Below are 21,416 nucleotides of genomic sequence, written 5' to 3'. Positions count from 1 at the left end.
ACTCAAACATAGAAACACAACCTGGCTTGTGAACAAAACAATATAAATAGCCAAGAAACACAAGGACAAAGTCTCACTTCAGTACTCTGCTAAATGGCATATTATATTATTATATTATAGACTTTCGTTTCAAGTAAATTAGACCAACTTTTATGCCTGTGCCCAGCGCTTCTAAAAATGAATCTTTCACTCAGCTCTTCACGTGCGCACAGCCCCCGCCCAGGCAGTGTTGCAGCGCGAGGTGGAATAGGCTATATCGGATTCGTAGGTCTTTGACTTTGTGCGATTAATATACCAGCTATGAAACAAAACGGCGGAAATACATTGAAAACAGCTACTGCAGCATTTATTTTACTATAAACGGGATTACACTTGACTATTTCTATTCACAAATGCGAGTGAAATGCTTGCATTGTGGAGCCCTGACCACCTGCCAACGTGGCTGGTTAAATAGACATCTTACCAACCAATGCCAAAAATCTACCCGCATTTGGCAGGTGGCGGGTGTAATTTTAGGCCCTGCTTACACAAGTAACCCTGTCCAAAACACCTGGTGACTGGCTTTCGAAGGTCCATTCCTGTCTCAACTCAGAGATGTTTCCCTTGACAGTGTTACCCTTAGATGAATGGTGGTTCTGGACAGGGCAGAGTCTTGGACTGTACTCAGGGATGTCTGTCTTATGCTCCTCCCACCATGAATACCATGGCAATAAACGCTGGTGCCATGTGGCTAGTGACGATGTCATCACCTGTCATCCCAGACCTCTGCTGAAAGATAACAACTGGCTGACACAGCAGAGGATGAACTGGTCAGTCACACACCCACAAAGATGAAGAAAATAAACAGATGCCAATGAAACATGACGCAGCACAATGCACATATGTCGGCGACAGGTGCCACACACACAAACACACCCCAACCCAATACCTCCCCCAAGACACACAGCACACACCCACTCACAGTTTGAGGACGGCCGAGCGCTTGCCCAGCATCATCTTGACGAAGTCTCTGTAGTTGATGCTGTCGCTGTTGCCTTCGGTCACCTCGGAGATCATCTTCTTCATCTCCAGGTGGGTCTTAGGAACACCCAGCTTCTCCATCATCCGCTTCATCCCCATCATATCTGCAGGGAGACACCCACACAGGAGGAGAATGGTTAACACACACACACACACAACACCTGGCAAACACACTCACACAAGCAGCCAAATGCACGCTTATCTGACACCTGTTTTCAAGGCCAGTAGGCCAAATACAGTATCACCTTTCTAGTGAGACACAATAGCGACACATGAAGCCCTCATTGACCTCTGGTTCATCCCATACCCACAACACACGGAGGTCTTGACTACTGCTCAGTGATTACACACACAAAGCACTGCAGTTGGATATCACTGTTGAGCACCTGGCTGCTTGCCGTTTCCACTACTCACCAATCTCTCCCTGGTCATTCAGGTCAAACTCTGCATATTTGTCTGCAAAACAAATCAACACAAAACTGCATGGTTAGCTTGCATGGTTAACACACAGAAGACTAAATAAGGAGGGTTGAGGTGCCTCAATGGAACACCTAACAAAGGTAAGGGCCCTTTAATAACACACACGAACAGAACGCATTAGGGAGAGAGTAGAAAAAAAAAACGTTGCTTAACACACCCACACACCACACCCACAGACAGCTGGTCATAGCAGGTGTGTCTCGCATTGGCAGGCTAGGGTCAGACAGGGCAGCGAGGAAAAAATATGGTCCTGGCCTAATGGCAATGAACAGATCCTCTCATTTGACCTACAGTTTGGGCAATACTGTTATGATGTAGTTCAGATCCTTCACGAAAGTCTTGTTGTGGAGATAAAAACATCTCTCTCTCTCTCTCTCTCTCTCTCTCTCTCTCTCTCTCTCTCTCTCTCTCTCTCTCTCTCTCTCTCTCTCTCTCTCTCTCTCTCTCTCTCTCTCTCTCTCTCTCTCTCTCTCTCTCTCTCTCTCTCTCTCTCTCTCTCTCTCTCTCTCTCTCTCTCTCTCTCTCTCTGGAACTCTCTCTCTGGAACTCTCTCTCTCTCTGGAACTCTCTCTCTCTCTGGAACTCTCTCTCTCTGGTACTCTGTAATTAGTCAGATTTCTGGATTAGGCCTAGCTGTTTCCCCTGTCACAATGGAGCCTCTGTGTTTGTGTGTGAGGCCTTGAGTTGTGGAACTCTGTCACCGTGTGTGTGTGGGGGGGTGAGGGTGAAGTTGTGGGACAATGCTGACCCTGTTTGTGAACTCTAAGGAGAGGGCCCCTCTCCTGTTCCCGCCTGCTACCTACACACTGCTTTGTGAGTGGGCCTCTTCTCCTGAAGCGCTCTGTCAATCAACCATCCATCCGTCTTTGCTGTGAGCATAAAGGGCAAGGACTGACAATCACACATTGTCTCACTCTCTCCTTCTCTCCCTCTCTTCTCTCCATGGTCAGGAGTTTGCTCTGACAGACATATTTGTGTGATACACGCATCAACCCCTGGAGCCTCTGGGGCGTGGGGCTGTTGGATTGAGGCCTCAGCTGAGACAGAGTGGGATGCTACATGAGAGACTCCTGTCATTCTTTCCCAAAACAATAACGTCTTGTGTCTTTGCTCTTTACTAATTCTCGCCCGCTCTCGAATGGGAACAATACCTTCAAACATTTGCTGTATGAGAAATACATACAGCACCAGGGCTCTATATAGTTCTCCTATTGGCCAGAGGAGGCTTGTGGGAGGAGCTAAAGGAGGACAGGCTCATCATAATGGCTGGAATGGAGTCAATGGAACGGAGTCAAACATGTTGTTTCAATGTGCTTGATGTGTTTGGTACCATTCCAATTATTCCATTCCAGCCATTACAATGAGCCTGTCCTCCTATAGCTCATCCCACCAGCCTCCTCTGCTATATGCCTATGTTTATAATCTTAGGACTTACATGTAAAACACACACACAGAGCACTACTGCAACTCTCATACTTTCAGACCTGTCCTTGAATGATGACACACACACACCAGGGTTCTCCTCAGGAAGAGTGACCCCCTTTGGACTCGTTTTTGAACACCTGTAACTGCCATTCCCTGCAATCTAGAGCAAATAATAATATATTAGGGTGTGGTGCCTGGCCTTAAATGATAACAAAATAAAGTTGGATTAAAATGTTTTTTTCCACATCAATCTGCACAAAATACCCCATAATGACAAAGCAAAAATAGTTTGCAAATGTATCAATAACAAAACTGAAAAACATTTACATAAGTATTCAGACCCCTTACTCAGTACTTTGTTGAAGCACCTTTGGCAGCAATTACAGCCTTCTTGGGTATGACGCTATAAGCTTGGCACACCTGTATTTGGGGAGTTTCTCCCATTCTTCTCTGCAGATCCTCTCAAGCTCTCTCAGTTTGGATGAGGAGCGTCGCTGGTCCTGAGCGCTCTGGTGCAGGTTTTCATCAAGGATCTCTGTACTTTGCTTCGTTCATCTTTCCCTCGATCCTGACTAGTCTCCCAGTCCCTGCCGCTGAAAAACATCCCCACAACATGATGCTGCCACCACCATGCTTCACCGTAGGGATTGTGCCAGGTTTCCTCCTGACGTGACGCTTGGCATTCAGGCCAAAGAGTTCAATCTTGGTTTCATCAGACCCGAGAATCTTGTTTCTCATGGTCTGAGAGTACTTTAGGTGACTTTTGGCAAACTCCAAGCGAGCTGTCCTGTGCCTTTTACTGAGGAGTGGCTTCCGTCTGGCCACTCTACCATAAAGGCCTGATTGGTGGAGTGCTGCAGAGATGGTTGTCCTTCTGGAAGGTTCTCCCATCTCCACAGAGGAACTCTGGAGCTCTGTCAGAGTGACCATCGGGTTCTTGGTCACCTCCCTGACCAAGGCCCTTCTTCCCCGATTGCTCAGTTTGGCCGGGCGGCCAGCTCTAGGAAGAGTCTTGGTGGTTCCAAACTTCTTTCATTTAAGAATGATGGAGGCCACTGTGTTCTTGGGGACCTTCAATGCTGCAGACATTTCTTGCTACCCTTCCCCAGATCTGTGCCTAGACACAATCCTGTCTCAGAGCTCTACGGACAATTCCTTCAACCTCATTGCTTGGTTTTTGCTCTGACATGCACTGTCAACTGTGGGACCTTATATAGACAGGTGTGTACCTTTCCAAATCTTGTCCAATCAATTACATTTACCACAGGTGGACTCCAATCAACTTGTAGAGACATCTCAAGGATGATCAATGGAAACAGGATGAACCTGAGCTCAATTTCAAAGGGTCTGAATAATTATGTAAATAAGGTATTTGTTTTAAATGTTTTATAAATTTTCAAAGATTTCTAAAAACCTGTTTTCACTTTGTCATTATGGGGTATTGTGTGTAGATTGATGAAGGAAAAAAACCCCAATGTAATCCATTAGAATAAGGCTGTAACGTAACAAAACGTGGAAAAAGTCAAGGGGTCAATATACTTTCCGAATGCACTGTACATATATACAGTACAAGTCAAAAGTTTGGACACACCTACTCATTCAAGGGTTTTTCTTAATTTTTTACTATTTTCTACATTGTAGAATAATCTGTCCTTTGGTCTGGAGACCAAAAATGAGATGTTTGGTTCCAACCGCCATGTCTTTGTAAGATGCGGTGTGGGTGAACGGATGATTGCCGCATGTGTAGTTCCCACCGTAAAGCATGGAGGAGGAGGTGATGGTGTGGGGGTGCTTTGTTGGTGACACTGTCTGTGATTAATTTAGAATTCAAGGCACACTTAACCAGCATGGGTACCACAGAATTCTGCAGCGACACGCCATCCCATCTGGTTTGGGCTTAGTGGGAATATCATTTGTTTTTCAACAGGACAATAACCCAACACACTTCCAGGCTGTGTAAGGGCTATTTTACCAAGAAGGAGAGTGATGGAATGCTGCATCAGATGACCTGGCCTTCACAATCCCCGACATCAACCCAGTTGAGATGGTTTGGGATGAGTTGGACAGCAGAGTGAAGGAAAAGCAGCCAACAAGTGCTCAGCATATGTGGGAACTCCTTCAAAACTGTTGGAAAAGCATTCCAGGTGAAGCTGGTTGAGAGAATGCCAAGAGTGTGCAAAGCTGTCATCAAGGCAAAGGGTGGCTATTTGAAGAATCTCAAATATAAAATATTTTTTGATTTGTTTAACACTTTTTTGGTTACTACATGATTCCATATGTGTTATTTCATAGTTTTGATGTCTTCACTATTATTCTACAATGTAGAAAATAGTAAAAATAAAGAAAAACCCTTGAATGAGTAGGTGTGTCCAAACTTTTGACTGGTACTGTATATATATATATATATATATATATATATATATATATATATATATATATATATTTATATACACTGCTCAAAAAAATAAAGGGAACACTTAAACAACACATCCTAGATCTGAATGAATGAAATAATCTTTTTAAATACTTTTTCCTTTACATAGTTGAATGTGCTGACAACAAAATCACACAAAAACTATCAATGGAAATCAAATGTATCAACCCATGGAGGTCTGGATTTGGAGTCACCCTCAAAATTAAAGTGGAAAACCACACTACAGGCTGATCCAACTTTGATGTAATGTCCTTAAAACAAGTCAAAATGAGGCTCAGTAGTGTGTGTGGCCTCCACGTGCCTGTATGACCTCCCTACAACGCCTGGGCATGCTCCTGATGAGGTGGCGGATGGTCTCCTGAGGGATCTCCTCCCAGACCTGGACTAAAGCATCCGCCAACTCCTGGACAGTCTGTGGTGCAACGTGGTGTTGGTGGATGGAGCGAGACATGATGTCCCAGATGTGCTCAATTGGATTCAGGTCTGGGGAACGGGCGGGCCAGTCCATAGCATCAATGCCTTCCTCTTGCAGGAACTGCTGACACACTCCAGCCACATGAGGTCTAGCATTGTCTTGCATTAGGAGGAACCCAGGGCCAACCGCACCAGCATATGGTCTCACAAGGGGTCTGAGGATCTCATCTCGGTACCTAATGGCAGTCAGGCTACCTCTGGCGAGCACATGGAGGGCTGTGCGGCCCCCCAAAGAAATGCCACCCCACACCATGACTGACCCACCGCCAAACCGGTCATGCTGGAGGATGTTGCAGGCAGCAGAACGTTCTCCAAGGCGTCTCCAGACTCTGTCACGTCTGTCACATGTGCTCAGTGTGAACCTGCTTTCATCTGTGAGCACAGGGCGCCAGTGGCGAATTTGCCAATCTTGGTGTTCTCTGGCAAATGCCAAACGTCCTGCACGGTGTTGGGCTGTAAGCAAAACCCCCTCCTGTGGACGTCGGGCCCTCATACCACCCTCATGGAGTCTGTTTCTGACCGTTTGAGCAGACACATGCACATTTGTGGCCTGCTGGAGGTCATTTTGCAGGGCTCTGGCAGTGCTCCTCCTGCTCCTCCTTGCACAAAGGCGGAGGTAGCGGTCCTGCTGCTGGGTTGTTGCCCTCCTACAGCCTCCTCCACGTCTCCTGATGTACTGGCCTGTCTCCTGGTAGCGCCTCCATGCTCTGGACACTACGCTGACAGACAAAGCAAACCTTCTTGCCACAGCAAGCATTGATGTGCCATCCTGGATGAGCTGCACTACCTGAGCCACTTGTGTGGGTTGTAGACTCCATCTCATGCTACCACTAGAGTGAAAGCACCGCCAGCATTCAAAAGTGACCAAAACATCAGCCAGGAAGCATAGGAACTGAGAAGTGGTCTGTGGTCACCACCTGCAGAACCACTTCTTTATTGGGGGTGTCTTGCTAATTGCCTATAATTTCCACCTGTTGTCTATTCCATTTGCACAACAGCATGTGAAATTTATTGTCAATCAGTGTTGCTTCCTAAGTGGACAGTTTGATTTCACAGAAGTGTGATTGACTTGGAGTTACATTGTGTTGTTTAAGTGTTCCCTTTATTTTTTTGAGCAGTGTATATATACAGTGGGGAGAACAAGTATTTGATACACTGCCGATTTTGCAGGTTTTCCTACTTACAAAGCATGTAGAGGTCTGTAATTTTTATCATAGGTACACTTCAACTGTGAGAGACGGAATCTAAAACAAAAATCCAGAAAATCACATTGTATGATTTTTAAGTAATTAATTTGCATTTTATTGCATGACATAAGTATTTTGATACATCAGAAAAGCAGAACTTAATATTTGGTACAGAAACCTTTGTGTGCAATTACAGAGATCATACATTTCCTGTAGGTCTTGACCAGGTTTGCACACACTGCAGCAGGGATTTTGGCCCACTCCTCCATACATACCTTCTCCAGATCCTTCAGGTTTCGGGGCTGTCGCTGGGCAATACGGACTTTCAGCTCCCTCCAAAGATTTTTCTATTGGGTTTAGGTCTGGAGACTGGCTAGGCCACTCCAGGACCTTGAGATGCTTCTTACGGAGCCACTCCTTAGTTGCCCTGGCTGTGTGTTTCGGGTCGTTGTCATGCTGGAAGACCCAGCCACGACCCATCTTCAATGCTCTTACTGAGGGAAGGAGGTTGTTGGCCAAGATCTCGCGATACATGGCCCCATCCATCCTCCCCTCAATACGGTGCAGTCGTCCTGTCCCCTTTGCAGAAAAGCATCCCCAAAGAATGATGTTTCCACCTCCGTGCTTCACGGTTGGGATGTTGTTCTTGGGGTTGTACTCATCCTTCTTCTTCCTCCAAACACGGTGAGTGGAGTTTAGACCAAAAAGCTATATTTTTGTCTCATCAGACCACATGACCTTCTCCCATTCCTCCTCTGGATCATCCAGATGGTCACTGGCAAACTTCAGACGGGCCTGGACATGCGCTGGCTTGAGCAGGGGGACCTTGCGTGCGCTGCAGGATTTTAATCCATGACGGCGTAGTGTGTTACTAATGGTTTTCTTTGAGACTGTGGTCCCAGCTCTCTTCAGGTCATTGACCAGGTCCTGCCGTGTAGTTCTGGGCTGATCCCTCACCTTCCTCATGATCATTGATGCCCCACGAGGTGAGATCTTGCATGGAGCCCCAGACCGAGGGTGATTGACCGTCATCTTGAACTTCTTCCATTTTCTAATAATTGCGCCAACAGTTGTTGCCTTCTCACCAAGCTGCTTGCCTATTGTCCTGTAGCCCATCCCAGCCTTGTGCAGGTCTACAATTTTATCCCTGATGTCCTTACACAGCTCTCTGGTCTTGGCCATTGTAGAAAGGTTGGAGTCTGTTTGATTGAGTGTGTGGACAGGTGTCTTTTATACAGGTAACGAGTTCAAACAGGTGCAGTTAATACAGGTAATGAGTGGAGAACAGGAGGGCTTCTTATAGAAAAACTAACAGGTCTGTGAGAGCCGGAATTCTTACTGGTTGGTAGGTGATCAAATACTTATGTCATGCAATAAAATGCAGATTAATTACTTAAAAATCATACAATGCGATTTTCTGGATTTTTATTTTAGATTCCATCTCTCACAGTTGAAGTGTACCTATGATAAAAATTACAGACCTCTACATGCTTTGTAAGTAGGAAAACCTGCAAAATCGGCAGTGTATCAAATACTTGTTCTCCCCACTGTATATATATATATATATATATACACACACACACACACACATTTTTGTTTTGTGGTGCAGCCAGTTCACAAGGTTGTGCAGCACCCCTTTAAAATTATTCGGGGAGAACCCTGAACACACACACACTTATTGTAGACAGTAATATGGCAGGAATCTGGGGGAGTCTGAGGTAAGCCTCAGTCTCAATGCTGTGATATGGTACAGGGCTCTACGCTGACCTTTTGTACAAGGAGCACATGTGTGCCTAAATTGAAAAATGTAGGCGCACATAAAGAAATTCAGGATCACAATAAAATATAGTTGAGGAAATAAAGCTACAATCCTTAATCTTTCTAGGCGCACTGGTGCTACTAATGTTTTATTCCAGGTTGTATAGCAAAATATTTAGGCGCATATGCGAGTAAAATGGTCGCACTGTAGAGCCCTGTGGTAGTTCATCTGGTCCTGGTTTCAGATGTTAATATAATCTCTAAAACCACATGTTCCCCCAGAGCCCTAGAATTACAACAATAACCAGAGGAGAGGAGGAGCAGCCACATTCCTGCTGTCTGGACCGCTGTGGACCCACCTGGCCTCACAACGCACTTAGAAATCAGGACAGAACACACAGACGCACACTAAAAAACAGACACAAAATTAAAAGATCAACAATAACCGACTACATTATCATGTGGTTAGTTTGCATTTTCAAGTAGATATGGAATGAAACACCATGCAATCCCACACGTAACCACACTTACACAGTAATGAGATGGCAGCACATAAACACATTGACATATGGTACACACTCCCACAGGCAACCCACAGACACAACTTACTCACACCCCTCTGTGATTCAGACCTAAATTGGGACAGTGATACATCAGATATTCCAGGCCGGGTAGGTCTTTCCTGGCAGAATGACTTACTTTTAAAGGAATCTAGTTTTTCTGGGAGGTCCTCCTCATCCCGGTATTTCTGGTCTTCCATGTATTCCTGAGGAGAGAGGAAGAGGGGAGAAACAAAATCTGAGAGCCCATCAGAGAAACAGGTCTAACATGGTATTAGATTCACAAAATGTTACCATCATGGCTACCTCCCAATTATCTCTCCTTCCTCCCAAGTGTGCACTTGTTCACTTCCCTTCACTGAAAGGAAATGACTGGTATAAGAAATATGGTGGAAACTCCCACTATCACATGCCTCCACCAATCGAATGCTTTTTCGATTGGTGGGAAGTAGTGAACGAGTGTACATTTCAGGAGCAATGAGATACTATTGGGACGCACCCATGTTATTTACACTCTTCAATGCAGAGGTTACAGTATCTAGTTCAATGTATGTGAAAGAGGTTTCAATGTGTCAGAGACTTGAGAGCGAATTAGCCCAACTACAGCACAAACAATGAAATCATCTCCACCTCAAAGATGTCCTCTAACAGTTATTTTGTCTTGGTAAAACGGAACACCCCACAAGGGTGTAGGAAGGAGGTAGGCTACCAGAAACGCCTAGAGAAGTCATAATAATGAAAACAGAATGGAGCAACCAGCCATGTGAGACCAATTCCCCATTTGTTTTATTTAAACATTAAGTTGACTGAGAACACATTCTCAGCAACAACCTGGGGAGTAGTTACAGTGAAAAGGAGATTATTGGAAGCTGGGGATGATTAGGTGGCCATGATGGTATGAAAGCCAGATCAGGAATTTAGCCAGGACACTGGGGTTAACACCTCTACGTTAACTGCCATGGGATTTTAGTGACAACATAGAGTAAGGACACCTGTTTAACATCCCATCTGACAGAACCGTACACAGGGCAAAGTCCCCTATCACGGCCCTGGGATATTTATTTTTTTAGACCAGAGGAAAGAGTGCCTCCTACTGGCCCTCCAACACCACATCCAACAGCATCTGGTCTACCCATCCAGGGACTGACCAGGACCTACCCTGCTTAGCTTCAGAGCCAAGCAAGCAATGGGATGCAGGGTGGTATGCTGCTGGCCATGCCATGTCCCTATGGGTTGTAAAGACACATGCTACGTCACAAATGGAAACCTATTTCCTATATAGTGCACTACGTTTGACCAAAGCCCCTATGGGCCCTGGTCAAAAGTAGTGCACTATATAGGGAATAGGGTGCCATTTGGGACACACCCACAGAGTGTGTTTCTTCCTGTGCTTTAGGGCTCATTAAAGTGGGACATGAGAATGACTCTGATACCGGAGTCAGTAAAGAAAGGGAGGCAGCCATTGTGACTGACAGACTGTTCAGGTGTTGTTAAGAAATGTGGTCCTGCATGGCTCAGTTGGTAGAGCATGGTGTGTTCACTACCAGGGTTGTGTGTTCAATTCCTGTGGCCACCCATATGTAAAATGTATACACATGCATGACTGTTGAAGCCAATTTATGCTTGATCTGAAAATGTGGTCGGAGGCTCCGTATGGAGGGTGTGACATAATGGCGGAGCCTCTGGAGGCATGCAGAGGTCAAATTGAGCTCAGCATTATTGTGTACCTCCCAAAGTTTGTAACAATGTAGTGGGCTCCGTATAGTTCTGCGTTGACAGTAGGTGGGGGCAGGAGGTCCTGTATTAACACTCACTTCCTTCTCAATAGCGCTGCTCCACGAAACGTAATAAGTATTTATGCCCTGACTTCTGCAGAGGCCATTTCACCGTAAATGCTGCACGGCAAATGCAGACGTCGGAATGATCATGCAGCGCCTTTAAGACGCTTTGGATAAAATAGTCTGCTAAATGGCATATATTACAGTGGGGAAAAAAAGTATTTAGTCAGCCACTAATTGTGCAAGTTCTCCCACTTAAAAAGATGAGAGAGGCCTGTAATTTTCATCATAGGTACACGTCAACTATGACAGACAAATTGAGGGAAAAAAATCCAGAAAATCACATTGTAGGATTTTTAATGAATTTATTTGCAAATTATGGTGGAAAATAAGTATTTGGTCACCTACAAACAAGCAAGATTTCTGGCTCTCACAGACCTGTAACTTCTTCTTTAAGAGGCTCCTCTGTCCTCCACTCGTTACCTGTATTAATGGCACCTGTTTGAACTTGTTATCAGTATAAAAGACACCTGTCCACAACCTCAAACAGTCACACTCCAAACTCCACTATGGCCAAGACCAAAGAGCTGTCAAAGGACACCAGAAACAAAATTGTAGACCTGCACCAGGCTGGGAAGACTGAATCTGCAATAGGTAAGCAGCTTGGTTTGAAGAAATCAACTGTGGGAGCAATTATTAGGAAATGGAAGACAAACAAGACCACTGATAATCTCCCTTTAGTTGGGGCTCCACGCAAGATCTCACCCCGTGGGGTCAAATTGATCACAAGAACGGTGAGCAAAAATCCCAGAACCACACGGGGGGACCTAGTGAATGACCTGCAGAGAGCTGGGACCAAAGTAACAAAGCCTACCATCAGTAACACACTACACCGCCAGGGACTCAAATTCTGCAGTGCCAGACGTGTCCCCCTGCTTAAGCCAGTACATGTCCAGGCCCGTCTGAAGTTTGCTAGAGTGCATTTGGATGATCCAGAAGAGGATTGGGAGAATGTCATATGGTCAGATGAAACCAAAATATAACTTTTTGGTAAAAACTCAACTCGTCGTGTTTGGAGGACAAAGAATGCTGAGTTGCATCCAAAGAACACCATACCTACTGTGAAGCATGGGGGTGGAAACATCATGCTTTGGGGCTGTTTTTCTGCAAAGGGACCAGGACGACTGATCCGTGTAAAGGAAAGAATGAATGGGGCCATGTATCGTGAGATTTTGAGTGAAAACCTCCTTCCATCAGCAAGGGCATTGAAGATTAAACGTGGCTGGGTCTTTCAGCATGACAATGATCCCAAACACACCGCCCGGGCAACGGAGTGGCTTCGTAAGAAGCATCTCAAGGTCCTGGAGTGGCCTAGCCAGTCTCCAGATCTCAACCCCATAGAAAATCTTTGGAGGGAGTTGAAAGTCTGTGTTGCCCAGCGACAGCCCCAAAACATCACTGCTCTAGAGGAGATCTGCATGGAGGAATGGGCCAAAATACCAGCAACAGTGTGTGAAAACCTTGTGAAGACTTACAGAAAACGTTTGACCTGTGTCATTGCCAACAAAGGGTATATAACAAAGTATTGAGAAACTTTTGATATTGACCAAATACTTATTTTCCACCATAATTTGCAAATAAATTCATTAAAAATCCTACAATGTGATTTTCTGGATTTTTTTTCCTCATTTTGTCTGTCATAGTTGACGTGTACCTATGATGAAACTTACAGGCCTCTCTCATCTTTTTAAGTGGGAGAACTTGCACAATTGGTGGCTGACTAAATACTTTTTTTCCCCCACTGTATATACGGCTGAAGTCGGAAGTTTACATACACTTAGGTTGGAGTCATTAAAACTAGTTTTTCAACCACTCCACAAATGTCTTGTTAACAAACTATAGTTTTGGCAAGTCGGTTAGGACATCTACTTTGTGCATGACACAAGTAATTTTTCCAACAATTGTTTACAGACAGATTATTTCACTTATAATTCACTGTATCACAATTCCAGTGGGTCAGAAGTTTACATTCACTAAGTTGACTGTGCCTTTAAACAGCTTGGAAAATTCCAGAAAACAATGTCATGGCTTTATAAGCTTCTGATAGGCTAATTGACATCATTTGAGTCAATTGGCGGTGTCCCTGTGGATGTATTTCAAGGCCTACCTTCAAACTCAGTGCCTCTTTGCTTGACATTATGGGAAAATCAAAAGAAATCAGCCAAGACCTCTGAAAGAAAAATGTAGACCTCCACAGGTCTGGTTCATCCTTGGGAGCAATTTCCAAACGCCTGAAGGTACCACGTTCATCTGTAGAAACAATAGTATGCAAGTATAAACACCATGGGACCACGCAGCCGCCATACCGCTCAGGAAGGAGACGCGTTCTGTCTCCTAGAGATTAACGTACTTTGGTGCGAAAAGTGCAAATCAATCCCAGAACAACAGCAAAGGACCTTGTGAAGATGCTGGAGGAAACAGGTACAAAATTATCTATATCCACAGTCAAATTAGTCCTATATTGACATAACCTGAAAGGTCGCTCAGCAAGGAAGAAGCCACTGCTCCAAAACCGCCATAAAAAAGCCAGACTACGGTTTGCAACTGTACATGGGGACAAAGATCGTACTTTTTGGAGAAATGTCCTCTGGTCTGATGAAACAAAAATAGAACTGTTTGGCCATAATGACCATCGTTATGTTTGGAGGAAAAAGGGGGTTGCTTGCAAGCCGAACAACACCATCCAAACCGTGAAGCACGGGGATGGCAGCATCACGCTGTGGGGGTGCTTTGCTGCAGGAGGGACTGGTGCACTTCACAAGATAGATGGCATCATGAGGAAGGAAAATTAGGTGGATATATTGAAGCAACATCTCAAGACATCAGTCAGGAAGTCAAAGCTTGGTCGCAAATGGGTCTTCCAAATGGACATTGACCCCAAGCATACTTCCAAAGTTGTGGCAAAATGGCTTAAGGACAACAAAGTCAAGGTATTGGAGTGGCCATCACAAAGCCCTGACCTCAATCCTATAGAACATTTGTGGGCAGAACTGAAAAAGCGTGTGCGAGCAAGGAGGCCTACAAACCTGACTCAGTTACATCAGCTCTGTCAGGAGGAATGGGCCAAAATTCACCCAACTTATTGTGGGAAGCTTGTGGAAGGCTACCCGAAACGTTTGACCCAAGTTAAACAATTTAAAGGCAATGCTACCAAATACCAATTGAGTGTATGTAAACTTCTGACCCACTGGGAATGTGATGAAATAAATAAAAGCTGAAATAAATAATTCTCTCTACTATTATTCTGACATTTCACATTCTTAAAATAAAGTGGTGATCCTAACTTACCAAAGACAGGGAATTTTTACTAGGATTAAATGTCAGGAATAGTGAAGAACTGAGTTTAAATGTATTTGGCTAAGGTGTATGTAAACTTCCAACTTCAACTGTATTATGAAGAGACCTATGATGCCTGAAGGGGTGTTAGTACAGTACATGTGTGTGAGCAGTAATAACGCAGTATCTGTGTTTGAGAAAGGGAGAAAGAATGTTTGTGAGAGTGTGAAATTATAGGTGAATATGAGAATCAGCATTACAGGCAATCTCTCAAGGACAGCGGCACGATTCAGTGGGTCTGACTCATCACTGCAACAAACACACTGTCACGACTTCCGCCGAGGCTGCCTCCCCTCCTTGTTCGGGCAGGCTCCGGCGTTCATCGTCACCGGCTTACTAGCCACTGCCGCTCCATATCTCATCATTCCATTTGTCTTGTCTTGTCAATTACACACACCTGGTTCTCATCCCCTCATTTGTCTGTGTATAAGTGTTCCCTCTGCCCCCCTTGTCCTTGTGGGTGATTGTTTATTCCTGAGAGTAGTGTAGCCTGTTTATTGTTGGAGCCAGGGTAGATTTTCCCCTGTGCCTATTTGTGTACGACGGAATAAACTCTGCATTTGGTGATTACCCTCCTGCGCCTGACTCCTTCTATCACACTCATCACACACACGATATTACTAGCAACAGTGTTTCCCTATATTCATTTAGGGGCGCTCCACCACTGCTAAAATCATTGCCGCCTCTCCAAAAATATGATTTAAAAAATGTATATATATATATATATTTGTTTTTTAAATCAAATAAAACTAAAGTGATATATTGTACACACACACACCTTTTTTAATCATATTTTTGGAGTGGCGGCAACGAAATAGTAGCGACAGAGCACCCCTAAATGAATGTAGGGGAAACTCTCAATCGACATTAAAACCTAGGGATGTAACGATTCACCGATATGCATCGGTCCCCGATTCAAACGTTTAAGACTGCATCGGTCCGCAGATCCTAAACCGAACAACCCTAGGGAATATCAGTAGCCTAGTCAAACTGTGCACTGTGCCCAGCTTCACGCACTGTGCCCAGCTTCGCGAGGTAGGCGGCCTGTTCCTGATCTTGCACATCTGCATGGCACCTTCAGCATTCAAATGCTAAAATGGCTTGCGTGATATTAGGCTTTTTAGTTGAGTGACAACCTATGTAATTTGCTAGGTTATTGTTATCTATGCGCTGTTGAAATGGTGTTTTACCGGAATAAAAGTAAGCTACCGGAGACTCTCATCTGGCTATACCTGATGAACGGGGCTTACAATAAGGGCTGGGCGATATACCTAGTTAATTCGATTAAATCAAATGTTTGGTTTTGCGCAATATTCCAAATGCCTGTATCGCAAGAATCAAGGTTTTGTTATTTTTCATTTTTATGAGTGTTTATGTCCACTTGTTCTCATGTTGTATTTTTGGTCTTGTCTCCTTCGCTCCTGTGTGCTGTGTGCACCTTCTCATTTATACCAGAGATCTGCATATAATGACGAGATGCATGTCTCTTCCCTAACAATGGGAGTTGTTGTCCCAAAGGTGGGAAGGCAGGCAACAAGCTTAGGTCCAAAATAAGGCCATAGAAACGCATTGGCCTTATTTTAGACAGATTTTATCGAGAGTGAAACCTCTAGCGTCACCTCTTCCTCTATGGTTTACACACACACCAAGCCCCTCCCCCCGACTCTCACGCCAACAAAGTTGAGACCCCTTGTCTTTTTCCACATTTTGTTACGTTACAGCCTTATTCTACAATGGATTAAATTAAAAAAATGTCCTCATCAATCTACACACAATAATCCATAATTACAAAGCAAAAACAGGTATTTAGACATTTTTGCAAATGTATAAAAACACAAAAACAGAAATACCATATTTACATAAATATTCAGACCCTTTGCTATGAGACTCGAAATTGAGCTCAGGTACATCATGTTTCCATTGATCATGCTTGAGATGTTTCTACAACTTGATTGGAGTTCACCTGTGGTAAATTAAATTGATTGGACATGATTTGGAAAGGCACACACCTGTCTATATAAGGTCCCTCAGTTGACAGTGCATGTCAGAGCAAAAACCAAGCCATGAGGTCGAAGGAATCGTACGTAGAGCTCAGAGACAGGATTGTGTCGAGGCACAGATCTGGGAAAGGATAGCAAAACATTTCTGCAGCATTGAAGGTCCCCAAGAACACAGTGGCCTCCATCATTCTTAAATGGAAGAAGTTTGGAACCACCAAGACTCTTCCTAGAGCTGGCCGCCCGGCCAAACTGAGCAATCAGGGGAGAAGGGCCTTGGTCAGGGAGGTGACCAAGAACCCGATGGTCACTCTGACAGAGCTCCAGAGTTCCTCTGTGGAGATGGGAGAACCTGTGGAGATGGAGATGACAGCAAAGCTCTAAACCCCAGGCTGAGGCAATCATCGGTCAACTAGTGACTACACTGCACCTGCAATTACTACTTTCTTGAGTAAACCAAAAAAGGCTTGGTTTTTCACAATAGTACAAATGTATGCTTGTGGTCGATGTCGTCAGTTCATCCATATGGGTATACATTTGAGTGATGTTATTGCAGAAATAAGGATGATAATTTTGTCAAACAGCCCACAAAAATAAAATAAAAATAAAAAACAGTGATGCACTGTCACGGTTTCGGCCGAGGCTGCTCCTCCTCCTTGTTCGGGCAGGCTTCGGCGGTCGTCGTCCCCGGAGTACTAGCTGCCACCGTTCGATGTTTCATGTTTGTTTGGTTTTGTCTGTTTGTACACCTGTCCCTTGTTAGTGTTTGATTTTGTTTCCTATTTAGTTATCGTGTGTTGGGTCAGGTGTTATGTGTGATTGTTATGTCAGCTGTTACTGTTGATGGGTTTTCTCTCTCGTATTGTTTGTTGTCGAGAGTCCGCACTGCGTGCGCCTTTTCTTGTTTTTACGCACTGTTGTGTGTGTGCGTAATTTGTTCTTGCCTCCCGGTTGGGTTGGCTATTCACCTGTTTGGAGTTCTATTTTGGATTACTAAAGTCTGTTGACGAACACCTTTGTTCCTGCGCTTGATTCCCTGCACCACATCCACACTCAGCGTTCTGACATGCTCCTGATTGCCCTCTCTCCGCAATCTCCCACTGAGCAAAAACGGGTTGAATCAACAATGTTTCCGTGTCATTTCAACCCCAAAAAAATCTATCTGATGACATTGAATCAACTTGGAGAATTGATTGGACTCAACGTAAGGGCATTGTCTTTTTTCATCCAACTGTTAACCTAAAACCAATGACCTGGTGAAATGTTTAGTTGATTTCCCATTGAATTCACATTAGTTGACAACTCAACCAAATGTAAATCAAAACTAGACGTTGAACTGACGTCTGCCCAGAGGGCTGATTCTCTCTCCTCACTTCTAGGTTTGTTTCCATGTGACCAGAACGCGCACGAAAGACAGAGACAGACTTCCAGCCCCAGAGAGAGAGAGCGAGAGAGAGGGAGGACAGGCTTCTAGCCCCAGAGAGAATCTGTGTCAACAGCAATCTCTGAAAAATCCTCTGCGGTATCATCAACAGCAGACTCCAACATTTCCTCAGTGAAAACATTGTCCTGAGCAAATGTCAAATTGGCTTCTTACCAAAATACCGTACGACATACCACATACACCCTGCACACCCTTATTGACAAACAAATAAACCAAAATAAAAGCAATGTCTTCTCATGCTTTGTTGATTTAAAAAAAAGCTTTGGACTCAATTTGGCATGAGGGTCTGCTATATACATGTATGGAAATTGGTGGAGGAAAAACATATGACATTATAAAATCAATGTACAGAAACAGCAAGTGTGCAGTTAAAATAAACACATATTTCTTTCCTCAGGGCCGTGGGGTGAGACAGGGATCCAGCTTGAGCCCCACCCTTTTCAACATTTATATCAATTAATTGGTGAGGGCACTAGAAAAGTATGCAGCACCCAGCCTCACCCTACTGGACTCAGAAATCAAATGTCTACTGTTTGCAGATGATCTGGTGCTTCTGTCCCCAACCAAGGAGGGCCTACAGCAGCACCTAGATCTTCTGCACAGATTCCGTAAGACTTGAACCCTGACAAAAATAATGGTGTTACAAAAAAGGTCCAGTTGCCAGGACAACAAATAAAAATTATATCTAGACACTGTTGCCCTAGAACAAGAATTATACCTACCTCAGCCTAAAGGTTTTCTCTCTCGTATTGTTTGTTGTCGAGAGTCCGCACTGCGTGCGCCTTTTCTTGTTTTTACGCACTGTTGTGTGTGTGCGTAATTTGTTCTTGCCTCCCGGTTGGGTTGGCTATTCACCTGTTTGGAGTTCTATTTTGGATTACTAAAGTCTGTTGACGAACACCTTTGTTCCTGCGCTTGATTCCCTGCACCACATCCACACTCAGCGTTCTGACACATCACACATCAACCCATGGAATCAGCAGGAGCAACCGCGCCAACGGACATTATGGAGGACCGTCTTCGTGGGCAGGAGGACAGGATCAACCAGATCGGTCACGCCCTGGATCGGGTGATGAACACTCTCCACCCGATGGGAAAGCAGCGGGGTACCCACGCCCCACCTACCGGACCATCCCCATCGGTCAGTCCTCCTGTCCCCCTTCCGGAACCCAGCGGGATTCGGCTCGCTCCCGAGGGCGTACGACGGCTCCGCTGCCGGGTGTCAAGGGTTCCTGCTGCAAGTGGAGCTCTACCTCGCCACCGTACACCCGGCGCCCTCGGGACACGAGAGCGTCTCCGCCTCATCTCCTGTCTCACCGGCAAGGCGTTGGAGTGGGCCAACGCCGAATGGAGGAGAATAGACGCCGCTACTATTACCTATGCGGAGTTCTCCCGCCGCTTCCGTGCCGTGTTTGACCATCCACCAGAAGGGAAGGCGGCGGGGGCGTCTGTTCTACCTCCGACAGGGGATGAGGAGCGCACAGGATTTTGCTTTGGAGTTCGGACTCTAGCGGCAGATGCAGGGGTGGAATGAGCGGGCCCTCACAGACCACTTCCGCTGCAGCCTCCGGGAGGACGTCCAGAGAGAGTTGGCGTGCAGGGATACCACGTTGTCATTTGACCAACTAGTCGACATGGCCATTCGGCTGGACACCCTGCTCGCCACCCGTGGACGTCCCGGGTGGGGGTTGCCCATTCCACCTTCCGGCACCTCCGAGCCGAGCCCTATGGAGCTCGGAGGTGCTGGCGCTAGAGAACGGAGGAGTAGGAACCCGAGGGGGGCCGTTCCCTGCACCAACTGTGGCCGTGGAGGGCACACCGCGGCTAGGTGTTGGGGAAGGTCCCCCGGTGGAGGTGAAGGCAGGCCACGCATTGGGGAGTCCTCCCAGGTGAGTAGGCGCCCTACTTACCCAGAGCTTTCTGTCGTTCACATAACCTTGCCTGTTTGTTTTCCACAGGTTGCACCTCGTTCCCAGCATAAGGCGCTCATAGATTCAGGCGCAGCTGGGAATTTTGTAGATCGCCAGTTCTGTGTAGAGTTAGGGATTCCTCTCCTTCCCGTTGATCAGCCTTTCCCTGTACATGCCCTAGATAGCCGTCCGTTAGGATCTGGGTTGATTAGGGAGGTCACAGCGCCCCTTAAGATGGTGACGCAGGGGGGTCATGAGGAGACGATTCAGCTCTATCTGATTGACTCTCCTGCGTATCCGGTGGTGCTGGGGCTTCCCTGGTTGATTACCCATGACCCTACTATTTCGTGGCGAGAGAAAGCTCTTAAAGGGTGGTCTGCTCAGTGTGAGGGGCTGTGTCTGGGTGTTTCCATAGGGGGCGACCTCGGTGGAAAGTCCGAATCTAATGCCAGCACTGCATATTCCCCCGAGTATGAGGATTTGAAACTGGTGTTTAGTAAGACTAGGGCGGCGCAGCTGCCGCCTCATAGACAGGGGGGATTGTGCGATAGATCTCCAGTCAGGAGCAGCCCTCCCGCGGAGCCATGTGTATCCCTTGTCTCAAGAGGAGAGGAAGGCGATGGAAACTTACATCGCCGAGTCTCTGAGACAGGGATACATACGGGCCTCCACTTCACCCGCTTCCTCAAGCTTCTTTTTGTGAAGAAAAAGATGGAGGTTTGCGCCCGTGTATTGATTACCGCGGTCTCAATCAGATTACGGTGAAGTACAGTTATCCACTTCCTCTGATTGCGACTATGACGGAGTCATTACACGGTGCTCAGTTCTTCACAAAATTGGATCTCAGGAGCGCATATAACTTGGTGCGCATTAGAGAGGGCGATGAATGGAAGACAGCATTTAGCACGACCTCCGGTCATTACGAGTATCTCGTCATGCCATATGGGTTAATGAATGCTCCCTCAGTCTTCCAATCCTTTGTAGATGAGATTTTCCGGGACATGCAGGGGCAGGGAGTAGTCGTGTACATAGACGATATTCTGGTGTACAGTTCTACCCGAGCTGAGCATGTAGCCCTGGTGCGCCGAGTGTTGAGGAGACTGTTGGAGCATGACCTATATGTCAAGGCAGAGAAATGTCTGTTCTTTCAGAAGTCGGTCTCCTTTTTGGGTTATCAGTTGTCTGCGTCAGGGGTGAAGATGGAGGTTGACCGGGTGTCAGCTGTGCGTAATTGGCAAACCCCAACCACTGTGAAAGAGGTGCAACAGTTCTTGGGTTTTGCTAATTATTACCAGAGGTTTATTCGGGGTTTTGGACAGGTGGCAGCTCCCATAACGTCTCTGTTGAAGGGGGGTCCGGTGCGCTTGCGGTGGTCTGCTGAGGCGGACAGGGCTTTTGGGAGACTGAAGGACCTGTTTACCTCGGCGCCGGTGTTGGCGCATCCGGATCCCGCTTTACCATTCCAGGTAGAGGTAGACGCGTCCGAGGCCGGTATTGGGGCCGTCCTCTCACAACGGTCTGGCACACCACCTAAGCTCCGCCCCTGTGCCTTT

General features: G+C 45.9%; 1 protein-coding gene across 1 annotated transcript in view; it reads right to left on the bottom strand.

The window, feature by feature from the left end:
* LOC121541496 (allograft inflammatory factor 1-like) overlaps window positions 1-21,416 on the bottom strand; it is a 47,191-nt gene that overhangs the window by 19,969 nt on the left and 5,806 nt on the right. The window contains exons 3-5 of the mRNA XM_041850553.2: window positions 9,478-9,544; window positions 1,435-1,476; window positions 962-1,124 (exon numbers count right to left, since the gene is read on the bottom strand). Of these exons, the coding sequence (XP_041706487.1) occupies window positions 962-1,124; window positions 1,435-1,476; window positions 9,478-9,544 (272 nt within the window). The remainder of the gene's footprint in view (window positions 1-961; window positions 1,125-1,434; window positions 1,477-9,477; window positions 9,545-21,416) is intronic.

Source organism: Coregonus clupeaformis, chromosome 27 (genome assembly GCF_020615455.1).
Source record: "Coregonus clupeaformis isolate EN_2021a chromosome 27, ASM2061545v1, whole genome shotgun sequence".
In the NCBI taxonomy this organism is placed as follows: domain Eukaryota; kingdom Metazoa; phylum Chordata; class Actinopteri; order Salmoniformes; family Salmonidae; genus Coregonus; species Coregonus clupeaformis.
This window is presented reverse-complemented; position numbering and strand designations above follow the sequence as displayed.